The sequence below is a fragment of the Procambarus clarkii genome, chromosome 40 (genome assembly GCF_040958095.1).
Source record: "Procambarus clarkii isolate CNS0578487 chromosome 40, FALCON_Pclarkii_2.0, whole genome shotgun sequence".
Taxonomy (NCBI): Eukaryota; Metazoa; Arthropoda; class Malacostraca; order Decapoda; family Cambaridae; genus Procambarus; species Procambarus clarkii.
This window is the reverse complement of record NC_091189.1, coordinates 15,368,567-15,396,475: the sequence shown is the minus strand read 5'-3', so window position 1 is coordinate 15,396,475 and position 27,909 is coordinate 15,368,567. Positions and strand designations below refer to the sequence as shown.

General features: G+C 40.5%; 1 protein-coding gene across 2 annotated transcripts in view; it reads left to right on the top strand.

The window, feature by feature from the left end:
• Positions 1 to 8,141: 8,141 nt before the first annotated feature.
• The window catches only part of LOC123757927 (homeobox protein homothorax), a 96,555-nt gene continuing 76,787 nt past the window's right edge, over positions 8,142 to 27,909 (top strand). Inside the window, exons 1-3 of one of the 2 annotated variants that reach the window (XM_069338735.1) lie at positions 8,142 to 8,386; positions 8,608 to 8,867; positions 26,417 to 26,558. In XM_069338735.1, coding sequence (XP_069194836.1) covers positions 8,369 to 8,386; positions 8,608 to 8,867; positions 26,417 to 26,558 — 420 coding nt within the window. In that variant the 5' untranslated portion in view covers positions 8,142 to 8,368. The remainder of the gene's footprint in view (positions 8,387 to 8,607; positions 8,868 to 26,416; positions 26,559 to 27,909) is intronic. The other variant, XM_069338734.1, reaches the window with a different exon arrangement.

The following is a 27,909-nucleotide window of genomic DNA, read 5'->3' as shown; positions in this document are numbered from 1 at the left end:
TTAAAATGTGAACAAGAGATATAATAATGTGAACACAGAGGCATGAGAATGTGACCAAAAGACACTATAATTTGAACAAGAGACACGAGAATGTGAACAAGAGACGTTAGAATACGATCAAGAACAGGGTGAACAACCCAGTGGGTTTTTCTGCTATGGCGGCGTGTTCCCTCACAGGATGAGTGACATTGACCAATACTGTCACTATGGCGGTATGTTCACTCACAAGATGAGTGACATTGCCCAATACTGTCACTATGGCGGTATGTTCACTCACAAGATGAGTGACATTGCCCAATACTGTCACTATGGCGGTATGTTCACTCACAGGATGAGTGACATTGACCAATAAACCCACCCGTCGAGGCAAAAATTTGACTGTAAAAAAGAGCCAATAAGACAAAGAATAGGGAAAAATATTTATATTAAGAAAACAAATTTGAAAACTAAATTTTAATATTCTGAACAAACTGGAAGCGTGCGTGTGAAAAACAAGACATTAGAATTAAGATAAAAGAATATCAGAAGAATGTCAAGAGTAGATAGGAGAAAGCTAATAAGAGGTACAAAAAGCCTTAGATAGCGAAGATGAGGAAGGAAAGGCAGTAGAAAGTAAAGATGAACAAGAATAGGCAGTGAAAAGTGAATATCAAGAACAGGAATGAAAATGAAATATACTAACAAACTTAAACAAGTCAAATATAAAGGATAACGCGATAAGGGTGACGACGAAAGAGAGGAAGGAATAAACAGGAAACAAAAATGAGAGATGCAAATCAATTGAGGAAAAAAACGTGTGAAAGGGAAGAAAGGAATCAGCAGAACAGAACTGGAGGAAACTTAATACACCAAGGAAAGTGTAAAAGAAGAAAGAGAACCGAAACAAAACCATACGAAAACTGAGAAAATTAAAATACGAGAAAGAGATAGTTGGAGAAATGAGAAAACTGAAGAGTCACAAAGATGAGGAATGAACTGGAGGAGCGTGTTCAGAAACCAATTTAGAAATTAGTGTCAAGTGTGAAATAATTATGAAATATTAGTTAAGTAAGAAGCAATACAATTTCAATTGAGAAATAACTCTAAATGAGTAAAAGAGAGGAGTGAAAAATATTATATATGAGATGGGTAGACATAACGTGTCAAAGAAGGGTGAGAAATATTAAATACAAAATGGAGTGAGAAATAAAGGTGTCATATACCACATTTATACATTAAAATATGCTTTATACGTGTACACATACAAATAGGAGTACTTTATACACTCACACATATATTGTATATAAAAGCATTCTTCTCACTTGTACACATACATGCAAGTATTCTTCTCACATGTACACATATATGCAAGCATTCTTCTCACATGTACTCATACATGCAAGCATTCTTCACACATGTACACATACCTGCAGGCATTCCTCACACATGTAAACATACAAGCACAGTTATTAGATGTACACATACAAGAACAGTTAATTCATTTGCACATACAAGCACAGTTAATACATCTACACATACAAGCAGTTAATACATTACACATAGAAGCACAGTTAATACATCTACACATAGAAGCACAGTTAATACATTACACATACAAGCACAGTTAATACATGTATACATATAAGCACAGTTAATACATGTATACATACACAGTTAATACATACACACATACAAGCACAGTTAATACATGTATACATACAAGCACAGTTAATACATGTACCATACAAGCACAGTTAATACATGAACACATACAAGCACAGGTAATACATGAACACATACAAGCACAGGTAATACATGTACACATACAAGCACAGATAATACATGTACACATACAAGCACAGGGTAATACATGTACACATACAAGCACAATTAATACATGTACATATACAAATACAGTTAATACATGCATACATACAAGCACAGTTAATACATGTACACATTCAAACACAATTGATACATGTACACATACAAGCACAGTTAATACATGTACACATACAAGCACAGTTAATACATGTACACATACAAGCACAGTTAATACATGTACACATTCAAACACAATTGCTACATTTACACATACAAGCACAGTTAATACATGTACACGTACAAGTACAGTTAATATTTGTACACATACAAGCACAGTTAATACATGTATACATACAAGCACAGTTAATACATGTACACATACAAGAACAGTTAATACATGTATACATGCACTGATATGCACCTAGCAAGAGGACGAGTGTTAGAAAACAAGCAAAACATTGAAGAATAAAAACAAGTGGGAATATACATATAAAATTAATACATGTACGAAACAGCAGACCAAATTTTACATTGAGATTGACGGCAAATTTGCGAAAGGGAAATTAACTTGATAAAAACAGTGCAAAATGGATCAATGTGAAAATATTAGAAAAGCATACATTAATGCTAAAATATTAAAGCAATGTGAAAATATTTAAAAAAAAAGAAGGCCTGACCGGGCCGCGGGGACGCTAAGCCGCGAAATCATCTCAAGGTAAAGTATTGATAAATATTTAAAAATACATGCATAAAAGTGAAAACATTAAAAAAATATGCATCAGTGCGAAAATATTAAAATAGCATGCTGCAATGCGAAAATATTAAGAAGCATGTATCAATGGGAAAATATTAAAAAAAACACGTATTAGTGTGAAGATATTAAACAATATATATCAAAGAACATTGACATAAATATGTACGTGGGATGCTAAAGTTTTTAAAAATATAGATAAACGAATATATGCAAAGCTGCAGATGAACAATGAAACTACAAAAACAGATGTATCTATGAGAATAATATTGAGGCAATGGAATGGAATCGAATTCTCGTTCCTGAATACATGTCTGATCAATGGAATTAGCAACGAAGTTGTAAAGAAGCATTAAGAAGCGATCTTACTATTGCCATGATTTGTGAATGAGAATCAGTGTCAGTTAAATAGACAGGAATAAACTCTCATGGAAGGATCATACATTCCAGTAGAGTGTACTTACGCCAAAGAGAACGATATAAACATTCCATGGATGAGTAACGTGTAATTTGTGTGAAAATACTTTAGATACTGTTCTTTAGCATATATACATATACTGTATAGATGTGTGTGTGTGTGTGTGCATACTCACCTAGTTCTGCTTGCGGGGGTTGAGCTTTGGCTCTTTGGTCCCGCTTATCAACTGGTGGACATATCCTTGAGCCTACTGGGCTCTATCAAATCCATATTTGAAACTGTATGGAGTCTGCTTCCACCACATCACTGCTTAATGCATTCCATTTGTTAACTACCCTGACACTGAAAAATTCTCTCTAATGTCTCTGTGGCTCATTTGGGTACTAAGTTTCCACCTGTGTCCCCTTCTTCGTGCTTCCCCGTGTTAAATAGTTTGTCTTTGTCCACCCTATCAATTCCCCTGAGAATGTTTTAGGTGGTTATCGTGTGTATGTGTGTGTGTGTGTGTGTGTGTGTGTGTGTGTGTGTGTGTGTGTGTGTGTGTGTGTGTGTGTGTGTGTGTGTGTGTGTGTGTGTGTGTGTGAGCGCGCGAGCGCAGTATACATTTATAGTAAAAATTTAACGATAAGGATATTTGGTAAACCTGATCTAGCATTAATGATAATCGGTAAAACAAATTTATCATTTAAGGATACTCGGTAAACCAAATTTAAAATTAATGATACTTGGTAACCCGATTTTAATATTAAGGATATTCGGTAAACCAAATTTAGCATTAAGATTACTTGGTAAATCAATTTAACTTTAAAATTATTTGATAACCCAATTGCAACATTAAGGATACTAGGTATAAACCCAATTTAAATAAAAAAATAAATCAGTAAACCAAAGAGAAAAAGAATTATTGCTAAAAATTAGCGAGAATTCAACGAATTAAATTTTTTAGAAACATTTCACATACGTCAGTTAGCATTCTTAAACGGTAAATAGCAAAAAAAGTGTATTAATAACAACTAAATAACAAAAAGTACAAAGCAATAGAATTAGTAAATAATGAAAGGTGAGAACATGGACGTAAGAAAACCTGCATCAAACAAAAGGTAAGAACAAACATGAAACCCGAATCAGATGAAAGTAAAACACAGACATAACAGAAAACCCGCATGAGATGAAAGTAAAGCACAGACATAACAGAAAACCAGCATCAAATGAAAGGTAAGACCACAGGCATAACATAAAACACGCATCAACCCAAAGGTTAAAACACAGGCAAAACAGAAAACACGCATCAACCCAAAGGTTAAAACAGGCATAACATGAAACACGCATCAACCCAAAGGTTAAAACACAGGCATAACAGAAAACACGCATCAAACCAAAGGTAAAAACACACACACACAAAACACGCATCAAACGCACAATTCACCTGAAAGCCATAAAATTTTATTTCCTAATTGAGATGTAAAGTACAGCGATAAAGCCAGAATTAAAGACCGAGCTAATAAAGACACGTGAGCATCGAGGAGTGAGAAATTCTGCAGCAGGCACCTGATGGATGGTTCAGCAGGCGTGGGATGTATGCGATCCATGAAGAAAATACTAGGGAAGCGGGCCATCTCTCCGCTCAATTATAGCCTTCCGCCACCAGAAAACCCACGGAAAAATAATTTTGGAAACTGTTGAAATACCAGGTAATGACTTAGTGTTGCTCTCTGGAGACTTTTCGTAATGCGAGGCTACAGAGAGAGAGAGAGAAGGAACTCTTTTTGGAGTTAGCAAATCAAATAGAAAACTTTATTTATAAATGCCTGTACATTTATGAATTTGAAAGACATAATAATAGAATAACACATATTCATTTATTATAATTATGGACTGTATGATCAACATTTAAATTTTAATTTTGCCTTAAAATTTTTGCTTTTTAGCAATATATGTTTGAAATAATATTAATATTTATAAACACAAAATTACTAAAATAAAAGTTAGTATTAGTCAAATTAATTTGATACAAAAATTACAAATTCATTTCAACTCAGTCAATGAAACTTTGCGGCAAGCTTTTAATGTTATGTGTCTGAGTATAAAACTTTTAACGTTTTACGAGTTAAAAAACTATTTTTGATTTAAAGTTCGGATAAATACCAGCCCGACGACGGGAGCACACAAGTTAAGTTTAATGCCAGTTCAACAGGTTTCAAGAATAGATATATGGGTGTGAGGGGGGAGGATTGGATAGATATATGGGTGAAAGGGAGTAGATTGGATAGATATAAGTGAGCGGGGAGAGGATAGATTGTATATATACATATATATGTATATATATATATATATATATATATATATCTGTGTGTGTGTGTGTGTGTGTGTGTGTGTGTGTGTGTGTGTGTGTGTGTGTGTGTGTGTGTGTGTGTGTGTGTGTGTGTGTGTGTGTATGTATGTGTATGTGTGTGTGTGTGTGAATAGGTATACGGGTGAGAGGATTAGATAGGTATATCGGTGAGAGGGAGTGGATTGAATAAGTATTTTATATGAGTGAGAGTGGGAGGACTGGATAGGTATATAGGTGTGAGAGTGTGTATATAAACAGGAGCTAGCTGGTATGGGTCAACTGGCCGGCTGGAGTGCTCCATAATTCTTGTTGTTTTCATGACATATAAAACTGTTAAATTTAAATAAAAATTGTACAGCATATAATGATAATGTTTACGTGCTATGTTGTTATTGTGACTATATTTTATGTAAGTAATGTACTGCAATTTGGTGTAAACAAAATTATAAATGTACTTCATTTATAAGTTTTTTATTTGATTTGATTTTAATTTAAAACCATGGCGAACAGAGCGCCTAATATTAACTTTACAGAAAAGCTGACGGAAGATATTACTGAATATTGCGTGTAAATTTTAGGGGCGAAAAGTCATCTTTAATCATTTCTATTCTCAACTGGTGTTTCTCTACGTCGCTGACCGATTTGTGCTCTGTCCAATCTAACAACGAAACGAATAACTGTGTTCAGCAAACAACGTAAAGATCGGAAGAAATTTTTGCTCCTTAAGGAGCAAACAAACAAAATGATAGGAACACAGGGAGCGATCACAAACACTGCAGAAATCAAATCACGGAGAGCGATTAAATAACATGGAAAACTAAACCACAAAGAGCAATTAAACACGGAGAAAACTAGCCACAGAGCGCGATTAAACAACACGGAAAGATTAAACCAGAGACAAATAACAGGGAGAGCCAAACTAGGTTAACTGGAGTAAAGAGAGATGAACAGGAATGAATAAGGTTCACAGATCGTGACAGAATGGGGGACGCGGAGCGAAGAGCGATATTAACGAAAGACCGAGAAAATGACAAGAGAACAATGGACTCCACGCGTGAAATAACAATGAGGAAAGGGCTTGAGGCGATTCGATGAGGCTGTGGGGGAAACGACGTTGTTGGGTAAGCGTCGTTGTGGGGGAAAACGGCATTGTGGGATAAGCAACGTTGTGGGGAAAAACGTCGTTGTGTGGGAAACAACGTTGTGGGCCAAGCAACATTGTGGATAGAAGTGTCGTTGTAGGGGAAAGCAATGTTGCGGAGGGAAACAGCGTCATGGGGGCAAGAAATATTCTGGTGATAAGGTTGTGGGGGTGACAACATCTTGGGGTGGTAGGGTTGAGGGGTTACAACTTTGCGGAGTGATAAGGTACTGGGGTGACAAAATTGTGGGGTAATAAGGTTGAGAGGTGACAACATTGTGAGGTGTTACGTTTGTGGGGTGATAAGTTTATGGGGTGACAAGGTAGTCGGGTGACAGTGTGATATGGTAAGGTTGTGGGGGTGACCACATTGTGGGGTGCCAACTCTGGTGGAAGCAATGTTTGTGTTGACAACGTTGTGGGAATCACCCCCACCATCCTTCATCCATCTTTACTGTCTACCAATCACGCCATTTCAACACATGATCAGACCCATCAGCTCCTGCACATCAGACCTATATTTATTTAAAGACATGCTTCAATGTCAAATGCACTTTCAATGTAAACTTTGTAAACACAGCGAATACCACTTAGCAACACAAACCGCAGATTAGCTTCAATTCATGAATCACCTCTATGGATTACAACAAATGTAAAAATATGCCTCTTATAAAATATTACCTACTAATACGCAAAGCATACACTGCATAACTTCTAACATGACAGACACGCACACACATTTACAGTATATATAAACAAAATATAAATTATGTAAGTTACATAAAAATGAAATCATTTAATATCACGTGTTTACGTTTTGTGGTCAATGAAAGTTGCAAGCAGACCGTGTTATTGTTTTTGTGGTTAAGGACCAAGATGTCCCTCTAATACACGGGCCAACCTACAGAGCCCGAACCACCTTAATTGTCCACTAATGTGAGAAAATAAAGATCTGTATGTAGAGATAGAATTAAAGGCATACATATGTAGCCCGGAGGTGTTGGAGAGATGAGCAAGGTTGGCGGTGGGCGGGGTTAAAGTTTGTTGTTGTGATGACAAAAGTGGTTTGTGCCGTGAGAAGGCTGGACTAGTCCTTGTCTCTCCTTCGTGTAGGTGTGGTGCGAGGTTGGTGGCTGTTACAGCTGTGGGCGTGTTCTTGTAGTGTGACAGGGCGGGGTTGCAGGTTTCCAGCTTGAGGTGAGTGCCAGTGGTTGAGGTGACACGTCAGTGTAGGAGGTTGTGTGGCACTGATCACCTCAGCACCCGGCCGCAGGAGTGTCCCCACTGGCCACTGTGCTCGGGGATGCTCACACACAGCCTACCACCTCACCAGAGCGTTGCAACATCTCCTCCCATTGCTCTGTCGCTTTCGTTACCTGGCCTTACCTACACGCGGGGTTATAACTCCAACACACATTGCTGGCTCTTAATAATCCACTGCTGATCAAACGAAAATATCCATAATAATTCAGTCACAAAAAGTATCAAATCTATATTTGGGTTCGTCAAGAGCAACTCACATGTGAACCCGGAATGTAGGAGGAGGCGCCTATTGGCTAGGGGCGGGCTCTGGGCGGGATCTGGGCGGAGCGTGATTGGATGCAGGGCGGGGCGAGGGCGTGATGCGGTGCGTGGCCCCGCCCACTGAGGGAGTGCGCAGCGCCCCGGGGCGGTGCTCGTGACAGCTCATTCATTTGTGGCGGCGGGCGGCGTGATTGACAGCAGTTGGGGTCCAGTGACAGGCGGACACGCACGCCGCTCCGCTCTCAGTCGCCTCATGTCGATTGACGTGTTGACGCGCGGTGCAGGTACGGCGCGGTACTAGACGGTGCAGTGCGGTGCGCGGGTGGGCGTGTAGTGACTGTTGCGGCGCGACATTGTAGTGGTGTACCGAGTGAAGCAAGCACAGTACTCTTGGTTGACATGGCTCAGCCTGCCAGGGTAAGTTGTGCCCCGCCGCCCCACTCTCCTCATGTTGACCACTAGTCGGTCTGTGGGCGGCAGTGGGCGGCGGAGCCCAGTGTGTGCGGCAGCGTCCAGTCGGTCAGCCAGGCGGCCTCTCCGCCCGTTACCAACCAGTGTTTTATTGTGATACAAAGTGCTGAGGAAAATGCGTGTGTGTGGAGTGTTATAGTAAGGTGTGTAACGTGGTTCTCCCGCAGTACGACGACGGGCTGGGGCACTACGGTGGTGGCGGCGCGAGTATGGAGACCGTGGCCAACATGTACGGCGACCCGCACCGAACAGCGGCGGCGGCAGCGGCTTTACAACCATCTCTCATGAGCCACATGAACCATGTGGGTGGTGCCGCCCACAACGCGGCGATGTACGCCCACTCTCAAGCCTCTAACCATGTGGCGGCAAACCACGTGATGGGCTCCGTGCCCGACGTACACAAACGCGACAAAGACCTCATATATGGGTAAGTAACCTCAGCAGTTTTGGTATTTATTATTTGGTATATTACTTTCTGTCGCTGTAGAAACCTTGGCTAAATCGCTGCCTCATGCGGTACCCATAATGGTCGTGATCCTCGGGTGGAGAGGGCCAGGTGGGCGGTGGTGTGGGCGTGAGGAAGGGGTGGGCGTGATGGTGGCGGTGAAGCAGGTAACCCGTGGCGGCGGGCGAGGCAGCGCTGCTTCACCGCTACCCACCTACCTGCCTGCCGCCGCCCGCCACCCACCCTAGCCCACCACCACTCTTACGCCCACCTAAGCTCTCTTCCCCGCCCACTGTACATCTCTACTGTGGATCCAAGAGTCTGGAGACACACACGTCTCACCCACGCAGGGAGTGGTCGTTAGTTCACTTGTGTAAACAATGAACTCATATATCATAGTCGTGGAGTCCTTCCCTATCTAATAGTGAACAAATATTCACGCCTCTTCTGGCTCTGTCCAGCCGTATGATCACATTCCCGTTCTCTGTGAAATTAAATATATTTTGTAAATTATTGATTCGCTCTCTTCATCAATTTATTTATTAAAAAATAGCACTTATAACCTTCATTTAAATTAAATAACTAAATACAATCGATCAGTAACATTTATATATTAATGTAAATATTTTATCTAAGTTCAGAGAAAAGATAAGATATTGTTTAATATAGCTTAATAAGTTTCATTTGAATTATTTGTTTTTAAATAAAAAATTTTGACAATTTAAATTCATCTATGCTCTCAATTTTTTTTAATTAAGTATTAATAAAATTAAAAATTAATATATAGAATTTTGTCAAATTAATAAAGTAACAAATCGCCTAGAGTACATAAAACTACATTATTCAGCCTTTGCTTAAAATTAAAAACAAATATACAAGGTAATATTTTTGTAAAACAAGTTTTTAATTGAACTCTTATCTATGAAATCTAATTAAAACAGGACATATTTAGAAATACCTGTGTTACTAACACCTAAAAACTTCCCGTGAAGAATGAAGGTACATATTACAAATTAGCGAATGTGATATTGTGGTTGGGGAACCAGTGTTTTTATGGCGATAAATGTGAATAGTGAGAAAGTCTTTGGAGCAAGACGGAGGGATTTTTCTCATAGATATATAACTTTGTTGTGATTTAATTGTGTATGTGAATATGAATAGTGTTAATAGCTATTGCTAGTCACTGCAACTGATGAAAGCTTTGCGTAAGCAACGTCGCGTTATTATAAATAACGTTCCTATATTGGTCGTGATAATATCTAAAGTAGTAGGGTTGGGTCTAGTAACGCTGAACCAGTGGTGGGTGCAATGGTAGTGATGTGCATCGAAACTGTGGTTGTTGATATAGAGGTACTGAAAAGGGTTATAATATATGCGCGGAAACGATGGTGATATAAGTCCAGTATGTGATGATATATTCGCAATGAGTGTGCTGGTGATATAAGGCCTAACGATGGTGATAATATAGACGTGGTGATTGTGGATATATATACGCAGTGTTGATAGTGGTGGTGATAAAGCTCAGTGACGACGATGATGGTGATATAACTAGGTATAGTGCCTGACGAAGACAGTGACTATGATTGTTATATAGGCAGCGAGCAAGGTTGTGATTTAAACATTGTGTCTATGTCCTGGTTGTTAACATATATATATATATATATATAAAGAGACCATGGTTGCAAAGATATAGACATCGACCATGGTTAATATACAATGATGTAGATTGACCAGAGTTATGAGGATATTGCCTTGATATCGTGAATACATTTATGGTGATATATCCTGTGGAACGTGGCCATGGTTATGCTGATAAAGGCATAGCGGCCTTTGTTTTATATATACAATGATCATGGTTAAGATGATATAGAGTAACTATGGTTATGATAAAACAGTGACCATAGTTATGATATAATGACTGGTTATGATTATAGTTACCATGTTTATGATTATATAGTGGCCATGGTTAGGATTATAGTCATTTACCATGGATGTTATTATTCAGGCATAAGGTGTCAATGGATGTAATTCTACGAAGTGTTCAAGGTTATGGTATTTGAAATGAACATGATTGTGAATATATAGTGACCATAATTGTGATAATGCAGAAATTGACAATGATTGTAATAACGCAGAAACTGACCATGGAAGTTATAATACTGTATATACAAATTGACACATGTTATAGCTACATATCAAGTGACGGTGGTTGCAGTAATAGATACAGTAGCCTACCAACGGTGGAAATATAGACGCAGTAGCCTACCAACGGTGGTAATACAGATGCCGTAGCCTGCCAACGGGGGTAATACAGACGCAGTAGCCTACCAACGGTGGTAATATAGACTCAGTAACAACAATGTGATATAGACGTTGAAGCAACGATGGGGACTTAGACACAGCTACAACAGTGATGATATACACTATTTCAATAGTGGTGATATAGACGTAAAAACAACGGTGGTGATATAAGCTCAGTAACAACATTGCTGTTATAGACACTATCAACCGTGGTGATATAAACAGAAACAACGTTGGTGATATATTAATTATTATTACATTATTATTATATTACCACCGTTGTTTCTACGTCTATATCACCACCGTTGACAATAATAATTATGTTGATACTATATCAGGAATAATTATATAGAAACAACGGTGGTGATATAGCCGCAGTAACAGCAATGATGATAGAGATACTGTATCAACAGTGATGATATAGAATAAATACTGTATCAACAATGATGATATAGATACTGTATCAACAGTGATGATATAGAAAACTGTATAACAATGGTGATATAAACGTAGAAACAGAGGTTGTGATCCGACGCAGTAGGCTAGCAATGGAGATGATACAGTCAATAATAAAATTGGTGATAGTAAGACAAGTAACAACAACGAAAATATAAACGAACAACTGTGATAATGTAGCCGTAAAACAACAGTGGTGATATAGACGCAGTTACAACAGTGGTGATAGACGCAGTAACAACAGTGGTGATAGACGCAGTAACAACAGTGGTGATAGACGCAGTAACAACAGTGGTGATAGACGCAGTTACTACAGTGGTGATAGGCGCAGTTACTACAGTGGTGATAGACGCAGTAACAACAGTGGTGATACACGCAGTAACAACAGTAGTGATAGTAACAAAGTGGTGATATAAATGCAATAACAACAATGGTGACACAGTATCAACGGTGGTAATATAGACGCAGTAACAACAGAGGTAATACAGACTGAATACCAATGATGGTGATATGACGCAGTAGCAGTAGTGATGATGTACAGTGAAATTATTACTGATATATATATATATATATATATATATATATATATATATATATATATATATATATATATATATATATATATATATATAGTATATATACATATATGAAATAACGAGGATGGTTGTAATTTAGATGCAGTGACGATGGTGTTATGATACAGCTTATAATGACGATTGTGGTGATAATATAAACGAAGAAACGATCTTATTGGTATAGAGGGAGTGGCAGTGATGGTGAAATACATTGGGTGACGATGGTGCCAGACGCAGTGCCAGCAATGGTGATGCTGAGACAGCGACACTAGTAGTGGAAAAATAGTTGCAGTGTTTGCCACGGTGGTGATAATAGATGAATCATTCTAAATAATAAAGTAGCATTAAGTGTAATTTCAAATGCTAGTGACGTTATATGTAATTCTAAATGCTACAGCGACGTTTGTGATAATATTGAATGCTACAGCGACGGTGGTTATTCTAAAAGGGTACAGTGAAGGCGGCACTGTACTTCTCAATGCTACAGTGATACTAGATATGTTTGTATTCTACAGTGACATAGATGGTAATGTGGAGACTGATCTACGCTGACAGTGGTAGTGGCGAGTATATAGTGAATGCTGTTGATATGTATACATTGATAACATTGATAGTGTGTTTACAGTGATAATCATGGTGATATGTAAACAGTGGAGACAATGGTGATACGTGTACAGTGTCGACGATATTGCTGTGTAGTGTGTCAGCGATGGTGATATGCGTACAGTGTCGGCAATTGTGATGTGTACGGTGTCGGCGGAGGTGAGATGTATAGTGTCGGCGATGGTGATATGTGTACAGTGTCGGCGATGGTGATGTGTACAGTGTCGGCGATGGTGATGTGTACAGTGTCGGCGATGGTGATATGTGTAGTGTCGACGATAGTGATATATGTAGTGACGACGATAGTGATATATGTAGCGACGACGATGGTGATAGTGCTCGGTGACAGTGATGTTGATGGGTGTATAGTGACAGTAGTGTTGATATGTGTACAGTGAAGGCGAGAGTGTAGTAACGTCGATAATGGTGATAGGCGCATTGTCAGTGGATATTAGTTTACGTGATGTGTGTTTACACTGAAGATAGTATCTATAGTTGTGGTAAAGAGCACACACACACACACACACACACATATATATATATATATATATATATATATATATATATATATATATATATATATATATATATATATATATATATATATAATATATATATATATATATATATATATATATATATATATATATATATATATATATATATATATATATATATATATATATATATATATATATATATATAGATGCAGCAACGATAATGGCGATGGTGTTCATGACGTTACTAATAGCCAAACACCGTAGACCAAATGATGCATGTGACGATGGTGGTAAAGACGATGCAGGTGACAATGATGGTAGTGGTACTTCAGGTGACGATGGTGGTAGATATATCAAATACATAGTAAGCAAATTATTGCGATACAACGCAGTGTTCCGCCTAGTGCGGGGTTAATCTTACTCTTGGTTTATAAAAGTTGATCATTGGTAGCGGTATGTGATTGTGTTATTTCTTATTTTAATAAATAATTATTTTATTCGGTAATAATAAATTCTGAGATGCCTCAGACATTAGAGCATTAACTTAGAAGGGGAAGAAAATAAAATATATATATACTAACCCAATTCCGTATTAGCGTTTTATCGGCTGGAGAAATGTACAGTAAAATTGCGTAGAGTTTAAATTTGCATATAAGTCAATAAAAAAACACCACGAGATAACTTAGCCTATAATTAAGTCTTTGGACCATCCTCTTCTCTAATGCACATTAATCCACGAAGCACGAGAGAAAAAAAATCCTCAATTCTGGCGTGACAATGAGTCTCACACCCGGTTCTTCTTAAATTGTTTACATCAAGGAAATAATGGCATGAAAGGGGCTCCATGATTATCCAATTGTCCGCACTTTCTGCAGCCTCCCTTAATGCTACGAATTTATAAAACCGCTTTGGAAATCCAAATACCCAAAAAAGAGCAGATCTCGAGCGAGTCATGGACGAAATCCGTGATAAGTAGTAAGTGGTGGGAAGAATGGAGAGATGTTAGCAGGGACCCGCACAGTCATTCCTAGCCGTTCACTCGTATTTACTCGTCTGGTTTAGCTTAGGATTCACTCAAGTTCAAACAGAAGTCTCCCAGTCAGGTTAACAGTCGAATTTTGAGGAAGAATGGATACATGTGAAAGCGTGCGTATTACAGTCTAAAGTTTCATTGCTAAAATGGCCGCATTCCTCCTTCCGTTTGATGTTCCCGGCAATCCTGGTCTTCGTGATCGAACATGATTCACAACTGGTGAGTGGTGTATGCTACCGTAATATCCGTCAATAATTGCAACACTAAAACTCGCAGAATTACATAGTGTGGCGCTGAGAAAGGGAGAGAGGTCAGGTGTTAGCGGCGGTAGAGGTGTTGGTAGTGCGGGGATGGCAAGGCATCGTTATCAAAATTATCCTCGCGTTGCGTCGCCAGTATCGGCTTTATAGGCAGGTATCAGACCTAGGAATCGTGTTTACAGCTTTAAAATCCAAACTGAAGACCTATACCCGAGTCTCTTATAATGGAGATATTTGGCCCAAGTGAGGGGGAAAAAATCATGTTCCTTTTTTCTCTACTTTTGCTATTTGTTAAAGTTGTGTGGCGTTGGATACGATAACTAGATGTGGAGTGAGTCTGCTGTACTTTTTAAGTCTTCCATGATTTGGTTAACGTGTCTTGGACGGCATGTAGGTTGGCCGCCACGGAGACCGGCTTTCTCGGGTTAAGAGTATCTGCGCCTGAAAGAAATATTTGAAATTCCTGTCATAAAGTAAATGAGGCCCGGGATGATCTTGTGTACTGTATTTTGTAGATGATACAATATATATATATATATATATATACAGCCATTTATGAAATTACATTTATAGGTCAAGTAGCCAAATTTGAATTAGGATAAACTTTCGGCGTTCGTTTATTTATTATTTATTTGTATAATCCAAATATTGCTGGTAATATTTTTGAACAAAAATGGCTGCTCCAATTCAGCAACGCCCACCGCCGACAATGGCCGGACACACAGATCCTCGAACTGTTCATATTATTTTTACGTTGTAAATGCAGTCACACATCTAAATATTCTGATAAATAATGGCATTGTGATCCTTTAACTCGGCAAATCTTTGATTTGTGTGTGTGTGTGTGTGTGTGTGTGTGTGTGTGTGTGTGTGTGTGTGTGTGTGTGTGTGTGTGTGTGTGTGTGTGTGTGTTTGTCTTGCAAGTTTCAATGCCCTAGATAAGCGGGGTGTACATGCCGCGTCCACGACTGATGACGCTCGCCCTTCTACGGCGGGACCGTCGCCGAACTTGGTATAAAATTCACCCGGGAAATTGTACTTTAGCCGTAAGATTCATAAATATATTATTGTCACCGGCGGTAGGGTGAAGTGCCGCCTTACTTGTGTACATGTGCGTGAGTGGTGTGTAAAGTTAGCGGACTGATGTCGCTGTGTAATTTACCATTAAGGGCTGGGAGGAATTGGTCATAGCGGCCCTCCCTCACTCTCTCAAGCTCCTGATGTTTGTCGTAAAATTTGTGAGAGGATATAAACATGAGTTTTTGTGTATCTTCCACATATACTGAGACGTGCGTTTGTATGTATATTTGTTTATATATACTGTATAATATATATTTATGTATAATATATATGTTACTGTATAATATATATATTTATGTTTATGTATAATATATATATATATTTATATTTATTTAATATATATATATATATATATATATATATATATATATATATATATATATATATATATATGCTGTATGTTGTACCTAGTAGCCAGAACGTCGTACTCGGGCTGCTATGCAAGACCCGATTTGCCTAATAAGCCAAGTTTTCCTGAATTTATGTTTTTCTAATTTTTTCTTGCGAAATGAAAAACCTATCCATTTCATTATGTATGAGTTCATTTTATTTTATTTGAGTTAAAACTAACGTTGATATGTGACTGAACCTAACCTACCCTACCTAACCTAACCTAAACTAACATAACTAAGTCAATAATTTATGTTCTTAAGAAAATACAATAATAATAATTCAAATAAACCAATTGGAAGCAATTCTTTGAATATAAAGAAAATCACTCGGCCTATTAGGCAAATCGGGCCTTGCATAGGCCGAGAAGTGCGTTCTGGCTACTAGGTACGACATGTGTATGTATATATATATATATATATATATATATATATATATATATGTCGTACCTAGTAGCCAGAACTCACTTCTCAGCCTACTATTCAAGGCCCGATTTGCCTAATAAGCCAAGTTTTCCTGAATTAATATATTTATTATAATTTTTTTCTTATGAAATGATAAAGCAACCCTTTTCTCTATGTATGAGGTCAATTTTTTTTTATTGGAGTTAAAATTAACGTAGATATATGACCGAACCTAACCAACCCTACCTAACCTAACCTAACCTATATTTATAGGTAAGGTTAGGTTAGGTAGCCAAAAAAAGCTAGGTTAGGTTAGGTAGGTTAGGTAGACGAAAAAACATTAATTCATGAAAACTTGGCTTATTAGGCAAATCGGGCCTTGAATAGTAGGCTGAGAAGTGCGTTCTGGCTATTAGGTACGACATATATATATATATATATATATATATATATATATATATATATATATATATATATATATATATATATATATATATATATATATATAATACACGGTGTGTGTGTGCTATGTTTATGGCCTAATCATTCTGCGAGCGGTAGGAGAGGAACTTCTGTAAGCAGTGTTGTAGTTGGTTATTCTTCTTTATTTATAGGCCGTGATAAATGGATTCTCCAAGTGCAATTCCCGGCGTGTTAAATCCATAGATTCCGGAAGGCCCTGGATTATCGTCGGCCGCAACGGGGCCCTGCATAAATATTCCAAGTGTGTGTGTGTGTGTGTGTGTGTGTGTGTGTGTGTGTGTGTGTGTGTGTGCGTGCGTGCGTGCGTGTGCGTGCGTGCGTGCGTGCGTGCGCGTGTGTTTCCCTATGTGCTTGGTGACGGCAGGGGTGCGTCGCTCGGTTTCCATAATGGCTGACTTCGGCTGCTGGAAGGCTAAGATTTACTTCGACAAATTTATAAAAATTGCAACTTTGGTGTTAACTGTTTTTAGGTTTGGTACATTAAAAGGCATGGTACTGCGGAACTGATGCCGGTAAGTGTCAAGGTATTATTCTATCGTTGTTTGATCGCTACAAGGGTTTGATGGCAGCGTTGAACGGCGTAGAAGGATAACTAAATAATCTTCCTGGCATTGGATGATTATTATATGATCTAGATGTTTTTGTTTTAGATTCAGCTACTCGGAACAAAAAATTCCAAGTTGCACGGGCTATGGTGAGCCCGTAGAGGACTTACCTGGCACGGGAGCAGGGCTGTAACTGTCTGGATACTGTTGTATAATTGTTATGCAATCTTTGCGCTATTAGGCTTTTAATTATTTAGCTGGTGCTTAAACATCATTGTATGTATAACGCAGTGCTGTTGAATTACAAGTTACAGGTACTTGGATAGCGTTGTATATAAGCCTAACTTTGCACGTTTAAAATATACTTGCGTGCGCTCTTGGATGATATGAATAGAATTTGAGGTTATATGACTTCGTTATTTGCGGTTATATATAGACTTCGTTTGAAAGATAAATATAAGATCTGGATAAGGATGTAGGATTATTATATAATGCGGCTTCGTTTGTAAATTATATGCTGTGGCCAGTGATACAGAGTTAGTGATCTGGAATGCTTTTTCATTAACAGTTTATCCTTAACGAAATAGCGCACTAAGGAACTATAGTATTACATAGTCAGCGTTATGGTACAGTACTTGAATTATGGTTCTTGGTGTTGTAATTTTCGTTGGTTGTTTTTGTAGCAGCCTTTGCTATATTTTGCGGTACTGTATCGTAATTCTTATTTGCGATATTAGGATTATGGTTGGCAATGTAACTTCCGTTTGTGGTATAATTCTTGTTTCATATTGTTTCCTGTGCCATAATTATCGTCGACGTAAATTTTTAGGTAAATCGACAACCTTGCGAAATCATCACAAGGTAACCGCAAGGTTACGTATTATTGACTAATTTCCAATTAAATTTAGAATTCTGCAGGATATCCAAATTGACTTCATCTTATTGCTACTTCCACTTCCTTTGTATGTGAGCATCCTTTGGTTATTCTATGACTTTTTCTCTTGTCTTTGTTTTGTTCTCTGCATTCGCTCTCTCTCTCTCTCTCTCTCTCTCTCTCTCTCTCTCTCTCTCTCTCTCTCTCTCTCTCTCTCTCTCTCTCTCTCTCTCTCTCTCTCTCTCTCTCTCTCTCTCTCTCTCCCTCCCTCCCTCTCACTCCTCTTTTGTTCACGTGAAAGAGTGGATGATTTAATTATTATTACTTATTTTTAATTTTTATTCGCTTTTATTTTATTTTGTAACTTGTACTATTTCAGTTAATATTTCAATTATTTTTTTTTTGTAATGTATGCATTTTTTTAGTACAGTATTAATTTTTTACTGTTATTGCGTTATTTTAGATACGGTATATTTTTTATTTATGTAATTTATCTTTGTTATTCTAAACGCTGTTTTTCAGTACCGGTAGCTCATGATGTGGATATATTTTACATGTATTTATATTAACTTTGATCTGTTATCTTTTAATTCGTATTATAGCCATCTTTCCTTATTTGTTCTAGTCATTCTTTTTATTAACACTGCTTCCATTTCATTCATTTGTTATTGACCTCTTTCTTGTAATTACAGTACATCTTTATTTTTTTCATATTTCATCAGCGTTCTGTGTTCTTGTGTATTTACTCTCTTGTCACCTGTGCGACGTTCCACGTGTTCAATTATTGGCTCCCTTGCCGTCTGTGTTATACTTTCATTGTTCAGTGTCTTGCTTCCTCTCTACTTGGTCCATGTTCCGTGTTCAGTTATTGGCTCCCTTGTCATCTGTGTCATACTTTCATTGTTAAGTGACTTACTCCCTTGTCGTCTGCTTCATGTTCCTCGTGTTCAGTGAGTGGCTGTCTGTTCCCATTGTTCTGTCTTGCTTCTTTGTCCCCCTGGTCCATGTTCCTGGTGTTCAGTGACTGTCTCCATGTACCCAGTGTTCAATGACTATTTCCATGTTCTCAGTGTTCTGTGACGGGCCCCCATGTTCCCAATGCTCAGTGACTGGCTCCATGTTCCGGGTGTTCAGTGATTGGCTCCAGGTTCCCATTGTTTAGTGACTGGGTCCATGTTCCCAGTGTTCAGTGGCTGTCTCCATGTTCCCAGAGTTCAATGACTGTCTCCCTCGTCACCTGGTCCATGTTCCCCTGTTTCTGTGATTCTAATTGCCCAGTTCTCTCCCCCCTCTGGCCATAAACCTTTACCAGTGTCACCCGCTGTTCTGTAGTCTCGCGTTTTATTATTCGATCTCCCATTATTTACTGGTGATATTTCTTTTGCTAATGATCTTTGTTTATATTGCTCACAAGGCGATCGGTAGTGAATACGGTTTTTAAAGCTCATCTTTATCAATCATTTGTGTTAAATACGCTTATATGTTTTTATTATATTATTACTGTTGTTTTGTTGTTTTATATATTGTTTTTATTTGATTTTTTGTTTTTGTTATATTTTTATAATTGCTGTCATTAGTTGTGATATCTTTGGACTTTGGATATCTAATTATGCGTCGTGTTGTTTCTCGGTTACACGGTGTAGGAATTGTGTATTGTTTGCCATGCTTATTGTCTTTCATTTTTCTTCATTTTTCTTAGTGTGCTCCTCCAACTCGTCCGTTTCTCTAGGTCTGTATCCCCTCCTGTTCGCATTTTTTTTGGGGGGTGTTAACCCCCCCCCCCCCTCCCCACACTTCCGTTCGCTACTCTGGCTTTGTCCTCGTCTTCTGTTCATTTTTTGTCTCCCCTTCCCCCGCTCTTGTCCGCTTTTCTGGGTCTTCTTCCCAACTCGCATTCACTTATCTTAACTTGTTCCCCTTTCCCGTCCGCTTCTCTGGGTTACTGTATCTCCCCCTCTTGCCTTCTCTGGGCTTTCTCCCCCATCTTTGTCTGCTTTTCTAAGCTTTCTCCCCATATATTGTCTACTTCTCTTGGCTTTCTTCCTCTCTTATCTGTTTCTCGGGAGTTTCTCCCCCTCTTCCGTCCGTTTCTCTTGGTTATTACTCGCCTTGTCTGCTTCTCTGGGCATTTTCTTCCCCCCCCCCCCTTTCGTCTGCTGCTCAAGGCTTTTCCCGTCTTCCCATTATCACTTATCTCGCAGTCTTTCCTCTATTCTTTATCTCGCAGTCTTTCCTCTATCCCTTATCATGCAGTTTTTCCTTTATTCCTTATCTTCTACAGCCTCATCTTCTTCATTCCTTTATTCCCAAGCCTTTCCTTTATCCCTTACCTCCTCCAGCCTTCCATGCCTTTATCCCCTTAACTCCTCCAGTCTTTCCATTATCCCTTCACTCTCAACTCTTCCCTTGACCCCTTGCCTCTCCCAATCTTCCTTTTACCCTCTACCTCCCCCAGGCCGAACCACCCTCCTTGGAAGGCAAGGGCATAAGTCACCAGTGGTCAGGGTTTCCCGAATATGGACTAGAGGTAATTTGGGAAAAGAGTGAGTGCGGAGAACAGGGTGGACTCCATAGCTCGAGGGCCTCTAGTGTAGAGTGAGTGAGTGAGTGCGTACGTGTGCAGGAGTGTATTTTAGGCATATCTTGGAGTCCTTTTATGGAGATTTCGTTTAATTAATTTGAAAGATTTATAAGAATGCATTGATAACTTTTTGGTAAATGGCTCTGCTGAAATTGGTGTAGTGCTGTCTTAAAACTCTTGTGTGTGTGTGTGGAGTGGGGTTTAAGGTGTAGTGTTCAGTAGGCTTAGAAAGTGAAGTGGAAAGGTTGTAGCTGGTGTTTAACAGGGTTGCAAAGTGTAGCCGTCTTTCAGGTTGTTAGAGATGTTGTAAAGTTGACGTCTAGAGGGTAAGGAGGAGAGTAGGGTTGCAAGAAGAGGGTTACGAGAGATTCAAGTCTCTTTTATGACCCTTCGTAAAGGGAGCAGAAACAATACAAAAACAATGCTGAGGAGTTAAAAACATGAACACTTAAAGAGGAGCACAGACGGGTCGGGCCATTCGTCGTGTTTTTGTTGGGCTGTTACTTGGTGTCCTGGTGCCTATTTCCTCCCCATGCATTTTTCCTGTGTCTGAATTTAACCCTACGCCAGACTCCTTTATCATAAGAGCTGTGTCTTACTCCCACTCTTATCACATCTACCACTGCTTTCATCAAGAATACCACTTCTTTCATCTGTTATACAACTTCCTGAGAAAACTCCATTTTCTCCTCGTCTAAAGTGCTACTACTTATTTGTATAATGTGTGTACTCTATCTCCCAACGAACGCTTCACTTAACTAACTCCCTACACCTGTTTTCTAATAATATTCACTCCTTTGTCGCTCTTCAAGTTAACTGTTCCTGTTATCTGCTGGTTTATTACCCAAACAACCCCTGCAAAGGGCACGGAGGCCGAGCAGAGAGTGCAAGGGAGCGCACAATAGGTCACTCACTCACTTGCTGTTGACGGCCGTTGAGGTAACCTTAGCGATGGGTTAACGTGTGAAGGACCATCGTCTGGAGCGATAACTCAGGTGTTGACGGAGTCTTGATTGTTCCTTGTCGACTCTCTGCTCAGACAGGACGCCAAAGTGAGTCGCTCAACGTCGAGAATGGTCTAGGTTGATGATGGGAGGGATTCGATCCCCGTCCTGCTCCAAAGACTTTCTCATCGTGGGAGTGAGTTCACCTGCTGGAGGAGTGCGATGACGGAGAATTGACAGTGAGGTGCTGGAAGATGGAGGAGAGTACTTACAGTGCTGGATGATGGAGGATTGTACAATTAAATGTTGGAAGATGCAGGCGGGTATAGTGAAGTGCTGCAATGTGGCAGAGAGTACAGCGAAATGCTGTAGAGTAGAGGAAGATTAACTGAGGTGCAGAATTATGGAAGAGGGTACAGTAAAGTGTTGTAGGGCAGAGAAAACTGTGTAATGGAGAGTACAGTTTTTAGATTTATATAAATTAATACAGATTAAAGAAGGTGGTATTTACTATTCTTCCAAACTGATCTTGTCGTCCGGAAAGTTGACGAAGTTTATCATTTGTATTTAATGAAGAACTGGTAGTAAACCAGAGGCCATACATCGACAATCGCAACAGCTGACTAGGACACAAACAGCCGACGTCACCGCGAGGTAACGTGCTTGGTATCCTCCCCCCCCCTCTCTATTCAGAGTGATTTATGCTTTGTTTTTATTACTGTTCTCACGCCTTATCTATCCTCTAACCTCCAGCTTCTCCCTCTCACCTGTTACTGACGGGATGAAGGTGTATTGGGGGATAAGCTACCCCCCTCAAGCATTATTTTCATTATCTTTCCTCTTCCTCTCACCTGCTATTGGGATGGGGGGGGAGGGTATTGGAGAATGATCTGGCCCATTCTTCCCGCCCCCCCCCCCCTCTCCCATCAAGCATTTCCAAAACCATGAGACATGTCCCCTCCTCCTGTCTCGTGTCTGTCACCGACGTGTTTTTGTACATGTTAGTTTGACAGCTTGTGACTGTCGGCTGAAACCCTTTTTTTTTTTTAACCTCCTGGCAGTTTTGTATTTAATTAAGCGCGACATAAGATTTATCACCTTGGGAATCAGATAAGGCGTGGGGGATTTTCGAAGTGTGCGCGCTCGTCTTGTCGCTCGTCGTGTGGTGGCTGGATCGTTATCCCTGGGAAGTGGTTGTTAGGGAATAAAACCGATCGTTGGAGAGGAAAAGGTAAAATTTGCTTTCTGCACTTGGATATTTATATATGGCGGGTTTCGCTCGTTTTTTTTTTACCTGGGCTAGTCTAGATTATTTGTTGATGTTGACGCTGTGCAGCCTAGGCTATGTTGTGTGTAGTCTAACCTTTGTCGTTTTCTTTTTGATGGGTGGTGTTTTGTACCGCCTTTTTCTTTACAAATTGTTTCAGCCCTTTTTCATGTGAATAATATACACTTTTATTAATGTTTATTTTCATAATTGATTCAGTGTTCGTCTTTATTATTTATTTGCTTCATTGCCCATCTTTATTACTTATTTGTTTGTTTTTTCGTCACCTCTTGCTCTTAGCCCAAATATTTTTTTCTTTCACCTTTTCCTGATATTCATCCATGCTTTTCGTGTACCGCTGACTGTGGCTACTATTTTCCTCGTGTACCGCTGACTGTGACTGCTACTCTCCTCGTGTACCGCTGACTGTGGCTACTACTTTCCTCGTGTACCGCTGACTGTGACTGCTTCTCTCCTCGTGTACCGCTGACTGTGACTGCTACTCTCCTCGTGTACCGCTGACTGTGGCAGCTTCTCTCCTCGTGTACCGCTGACTGTGGCTGCTTCTCTCCTCGTGTACCGCTGACTGTGGCTGCTTCTCTCCTCGTGTACCGCTGACTGTGGCTGCTTCTCTCATCGTGTACCGCTGACTGTGGCTGCTTCTCTCATCGTGTACCGCTGACTGTGGCTGCTTCTCTCCTCGTACCGCTGACTGTGGCTACTACTCTCCTCGTGTACCGCTGACTGTGGCTGCTTCTCTCCTCGTGTACCGCTGACTGTAGCTGCTTCTCTCCTCGTGTACCGCTGACTGTGGCTGCTTCTCTCCTCGTGTACCGCTGACTGTGGCTGCTTCTCTCCTCGTGTACCGCTGACTGTGGCTGCTTCTCTCATCGTGTACCGCTGACTGTGGCTGCTTCTCTCATCGTGTACCGCTGACTGTGGCTGCTTCTCTCCTCGTGTACCGCTGACTGTGGCTACTACTCTCCTCGTGTACCGCTGACTGTGGCTGCTTCTCTCCTCGTGTACCGCTGACTGTAGCTGCTTCTCTCCTCGTGTACCGCTGACTGTGGCTGCTTCTCTCATCGTGTACCGCTGACTGTGGCTGCTTCTCTCATCGTGTACCGCTGACTGTGGCTGCTTCTCTCCTCGTGTACCGCTGACTGTGGCTACTACTCTCCTCGTGTACCGCTGACTGTGGCTGCTTCTCTCCTCGTGTACCGCTGACTGTAGCTGCTTCTCTCCTCGTGTACCGCTGACTGTGGCTGCTTCTCTCCTCGTGTACCCCTGACTGTAGCTGCTTCTCTCCTCGTGTACCGCTGACTGTGGCTGCTTCTCTCCTCGTGTACCGCTGACTGTAGCTGCTTCTCTCCTCGTGTTCCGCTGACTGTGGCTGCTTCTCTCCTCGTGTACCGCTGACTGTAGCTGCTTCTCTCCTCGTGTACCGCTGACTGTGACTTCTAGATGTTGTTTTAGATTCAGCTACTCGGAACAAAATTTCCATGTAGCACGGCTATAGTGAGCCCGTAATATTTTTATGTTTACCGTTCACTATATATGTCTTTGTCCGTGTACTACCCCTCTCTTCGTGTACCGCTCATCCTAGATGCCTCGTGTGCTGCCTTCTCTTAATAATTCGTGTACTGTTGATGATTCCTGTACTACTCCGTCGATGGCTCTTGTAGTGTTGATGACTCGTGTGCCACTCCCTGTCCACGTCTTACCGGATACCGGTCACCGTTCATACCTGCTCACCGTGGATGCACCTCACAGTGTATCGGTCATCGTGAATGCCCTTCACCGTGCTGGACTTCACCGTGCTGGATGCATGTATCATAGGTGCGCTTCCTGTCCCTCATCACGCGTGAGGTGTCCCTGGCGGGTGCTGCTGACACCACCTTGCTCCCAGCTGAGGGTGTCACTGGAACACAAGAGCCAGTCACTACCAGACGTCTTAATGGCTTCATCGTCGGCCTCTCCTGCGCTCTCTCTGCTCCCCCTCCCCCCTCTTTCTCACTCTTCGGGACCTGCTGTTGACCCCATGATGAATGAGGCAGTAAGACTTGAGTGGTGTGGCAGGAGATGTATATAGTTTTGTTTGTCCGTTATGCCGAAAAACTCAGTCGTTCCACCGGAATTAAAAACTCCATCCCAAGCGATAAGATGTTTTCATTTTTATATGATAGTGGGCTTAGAGCGAACTAAATTATTGAGCGGGCAGTAACGCCTTTTATCTCCTACAAACCCTCCCCCCCCCATCCCCTTAACGTGAGGTAAATGAACGGATTTTTATGGTGTAATATGACGGGTTTCATCTGGGGGGAAAATGATGTGCCGAGGGGGGGGGTAAAGCAAGGCACAAGAGGTGGGGGGAAAAGCAACCAGGATTGATATTGAGGAGGCCATAGGAGGGCGTGCGGCCAGCGAAGCCCTTGACTGGCGATTAACAGCTTGGATTACCCTGCTGGAGTGATACGGGGGTGTGGGGGGGGGGAGGGGTGTGTGTGTGAGCACCAGCAGGGGTAAATCTCTGCTTTTTAATAGTGGTTGGGAGCGAATGACTGGCTTTTCGCGTCAAGATTATTTTGGGATTTAAAGAATTTTTATCAATTACGGTGTCAATGCGTAAGATTTATGCTGATATTCTAATAATATTCTGAATGTCCTGAGATACACAGAATTTTTTCCTTAAATTATGTAGCTTATTTTATATATTTACTGAACTGTGTTAAATTTCTAGACATAAAACAAAAGCATTCCTTTATCATCGTGTTACTTAATTAATTAAACTTAAATTACATTTGCCTGATAATTGTTTTCCTAGTCAAAAAAGTAATTTGAATGAGGTGCAGTCTTCTAAAATATATGTGCATTAAGAACGTCTGAATAAGGCGTGGAATTTTTTCTCTTACCAAACTTATGCTCTTTTAAGTCTAAATATATATATTGAAACAGCGAGATGGCACTGTTCTAAAGCGGCAGAAATTTTAATCCGTGTTGTATCCATATAAATGTCCACATTAAGTTATATTTTTCTGTGTAGTGTTATATTTTCCAGCGTACTGAGATCTCCTTCCATGTAGTGAGTTATCCTCCCTTTCAGTGTGTTGGAGAATAATATAGTTAATCATCTTCCCATGTAGTGTTATCCTCCCGTGTGGTATTTACTCATGAAATGTAAATGCAGCTGACTTGTAATCTTCCACTAGTATGTATTAACACTGTCTTCTCCCGGCAGGCACCCGTTGTTTCCCCTGTTGGCGCTGATCTTCGAGAAGTGTGAGTTGGCCACCTGCACCCCTCGAGAACCAGGAGTGGCGGGCGGAGACGTATGTTCCTCAGAGTCCTTCAACGAGGACATCGCAGTCTTCTCCAAGCAGGTGCGGCCTCGCCCTCCTCCTCTTCTTCCCCCCTTCACGCCTCTGGTCACCCTCCGCGCCCCAGCAGGTCTCACGCATGGGTTCTGTGTGGGGGGCGGGTAGCGCTCCTGAGGGTCATGGGCGGCCTGGGCCAGTCCAGGGGTCGTCCAGTGTGACCCAACACAACAGCAGCGACAGAAATATGTTTTATGAGCTTGTAAATACTGGTTTAGAGTGGCTGGTTATATAACTCGTGTGATATTGAGAGAGGCATTTTCCACGCCTCATCGGCTTCTTGAAAAGTTATTATATTTTGATAAATGTTAAATAAAGTGCTATTGGATATCAGTATCTTACTTCTGAATACAAATAAAATGTGTTGAATGTGAAGAAACTGCATTAAAATTCATTGATGGGAAACCAATGTGTGCGTTAGTGCAATCAGTAAGAAACTAGAAGTGATCAAAGGCAAAAACAAGGGATGACTAGTGAGTGTGTGTGTGAAGGAACAAGTGATGTATATGCGCCTTACACACACCTCCTCCTCCACCCATATCAAGACAACCAAAACAACGCTATCAACAGCAACACCCAGTCTACCAGATGGATGATGCCGGATAAGTACCCCCCTCCCCCGATAACCGGATTAGTTTTCCTCTTTTAAGCGGCCGACTCTTGTGTGTTTGTGTGTGTGTTAAAGGGTGGGGGGAAGGGGGGAGGGAGGGGACGTCAGACAGTTTCATTGGTGACAAGAGTCGTGGCCAGGCTTAACAGATTACATAGATTAGGTCTTGGCTCGTTGCAACCTCACCGAGATTGGGACGAAACATTGAACTGATCGGGCTCCGTGACTTTTTTTATGCAAATAAATCGACCTTCTCTCTTTTTGGCATGTACTACGCGTTATTTTGCGGTACTGTACTTGTTTATTACGCGGTAATAGTAAAGTTATCAAAGAAGTACTCATTGACTTGAAATACTATTTAGAATGTAAACTTCGTAGTGACGTGGTGACTACGAATTTGTGGTGACCCCGGCAGCTCTTCCTGTTTAAACCTTCGCATTATTCATGTATTACTAATATATGAATGCTTAATGGTAGTTTCAGCGGTGTGTAATGTTATGGGGCGCAGAGTTGGTATTAATATTTTGAGGTATTGGTATCTTGAGGCCAGAGATGGGAGGGGCTATCCAGGTGACGACGAGGCTACCTTGCCTGCGTGTGTGTGTGTGCCCTTCACCTCTGCTGAGGAGCGAGTGTCCAATTTGTGCAGTTCTTTGTTAATTAATGATAGATCAGTGCGGGCGCTGCAACGCGACCAATGCACTCTACCTTACCTTGAGGTGTACACTCTAGACTCTAGAGGGCATA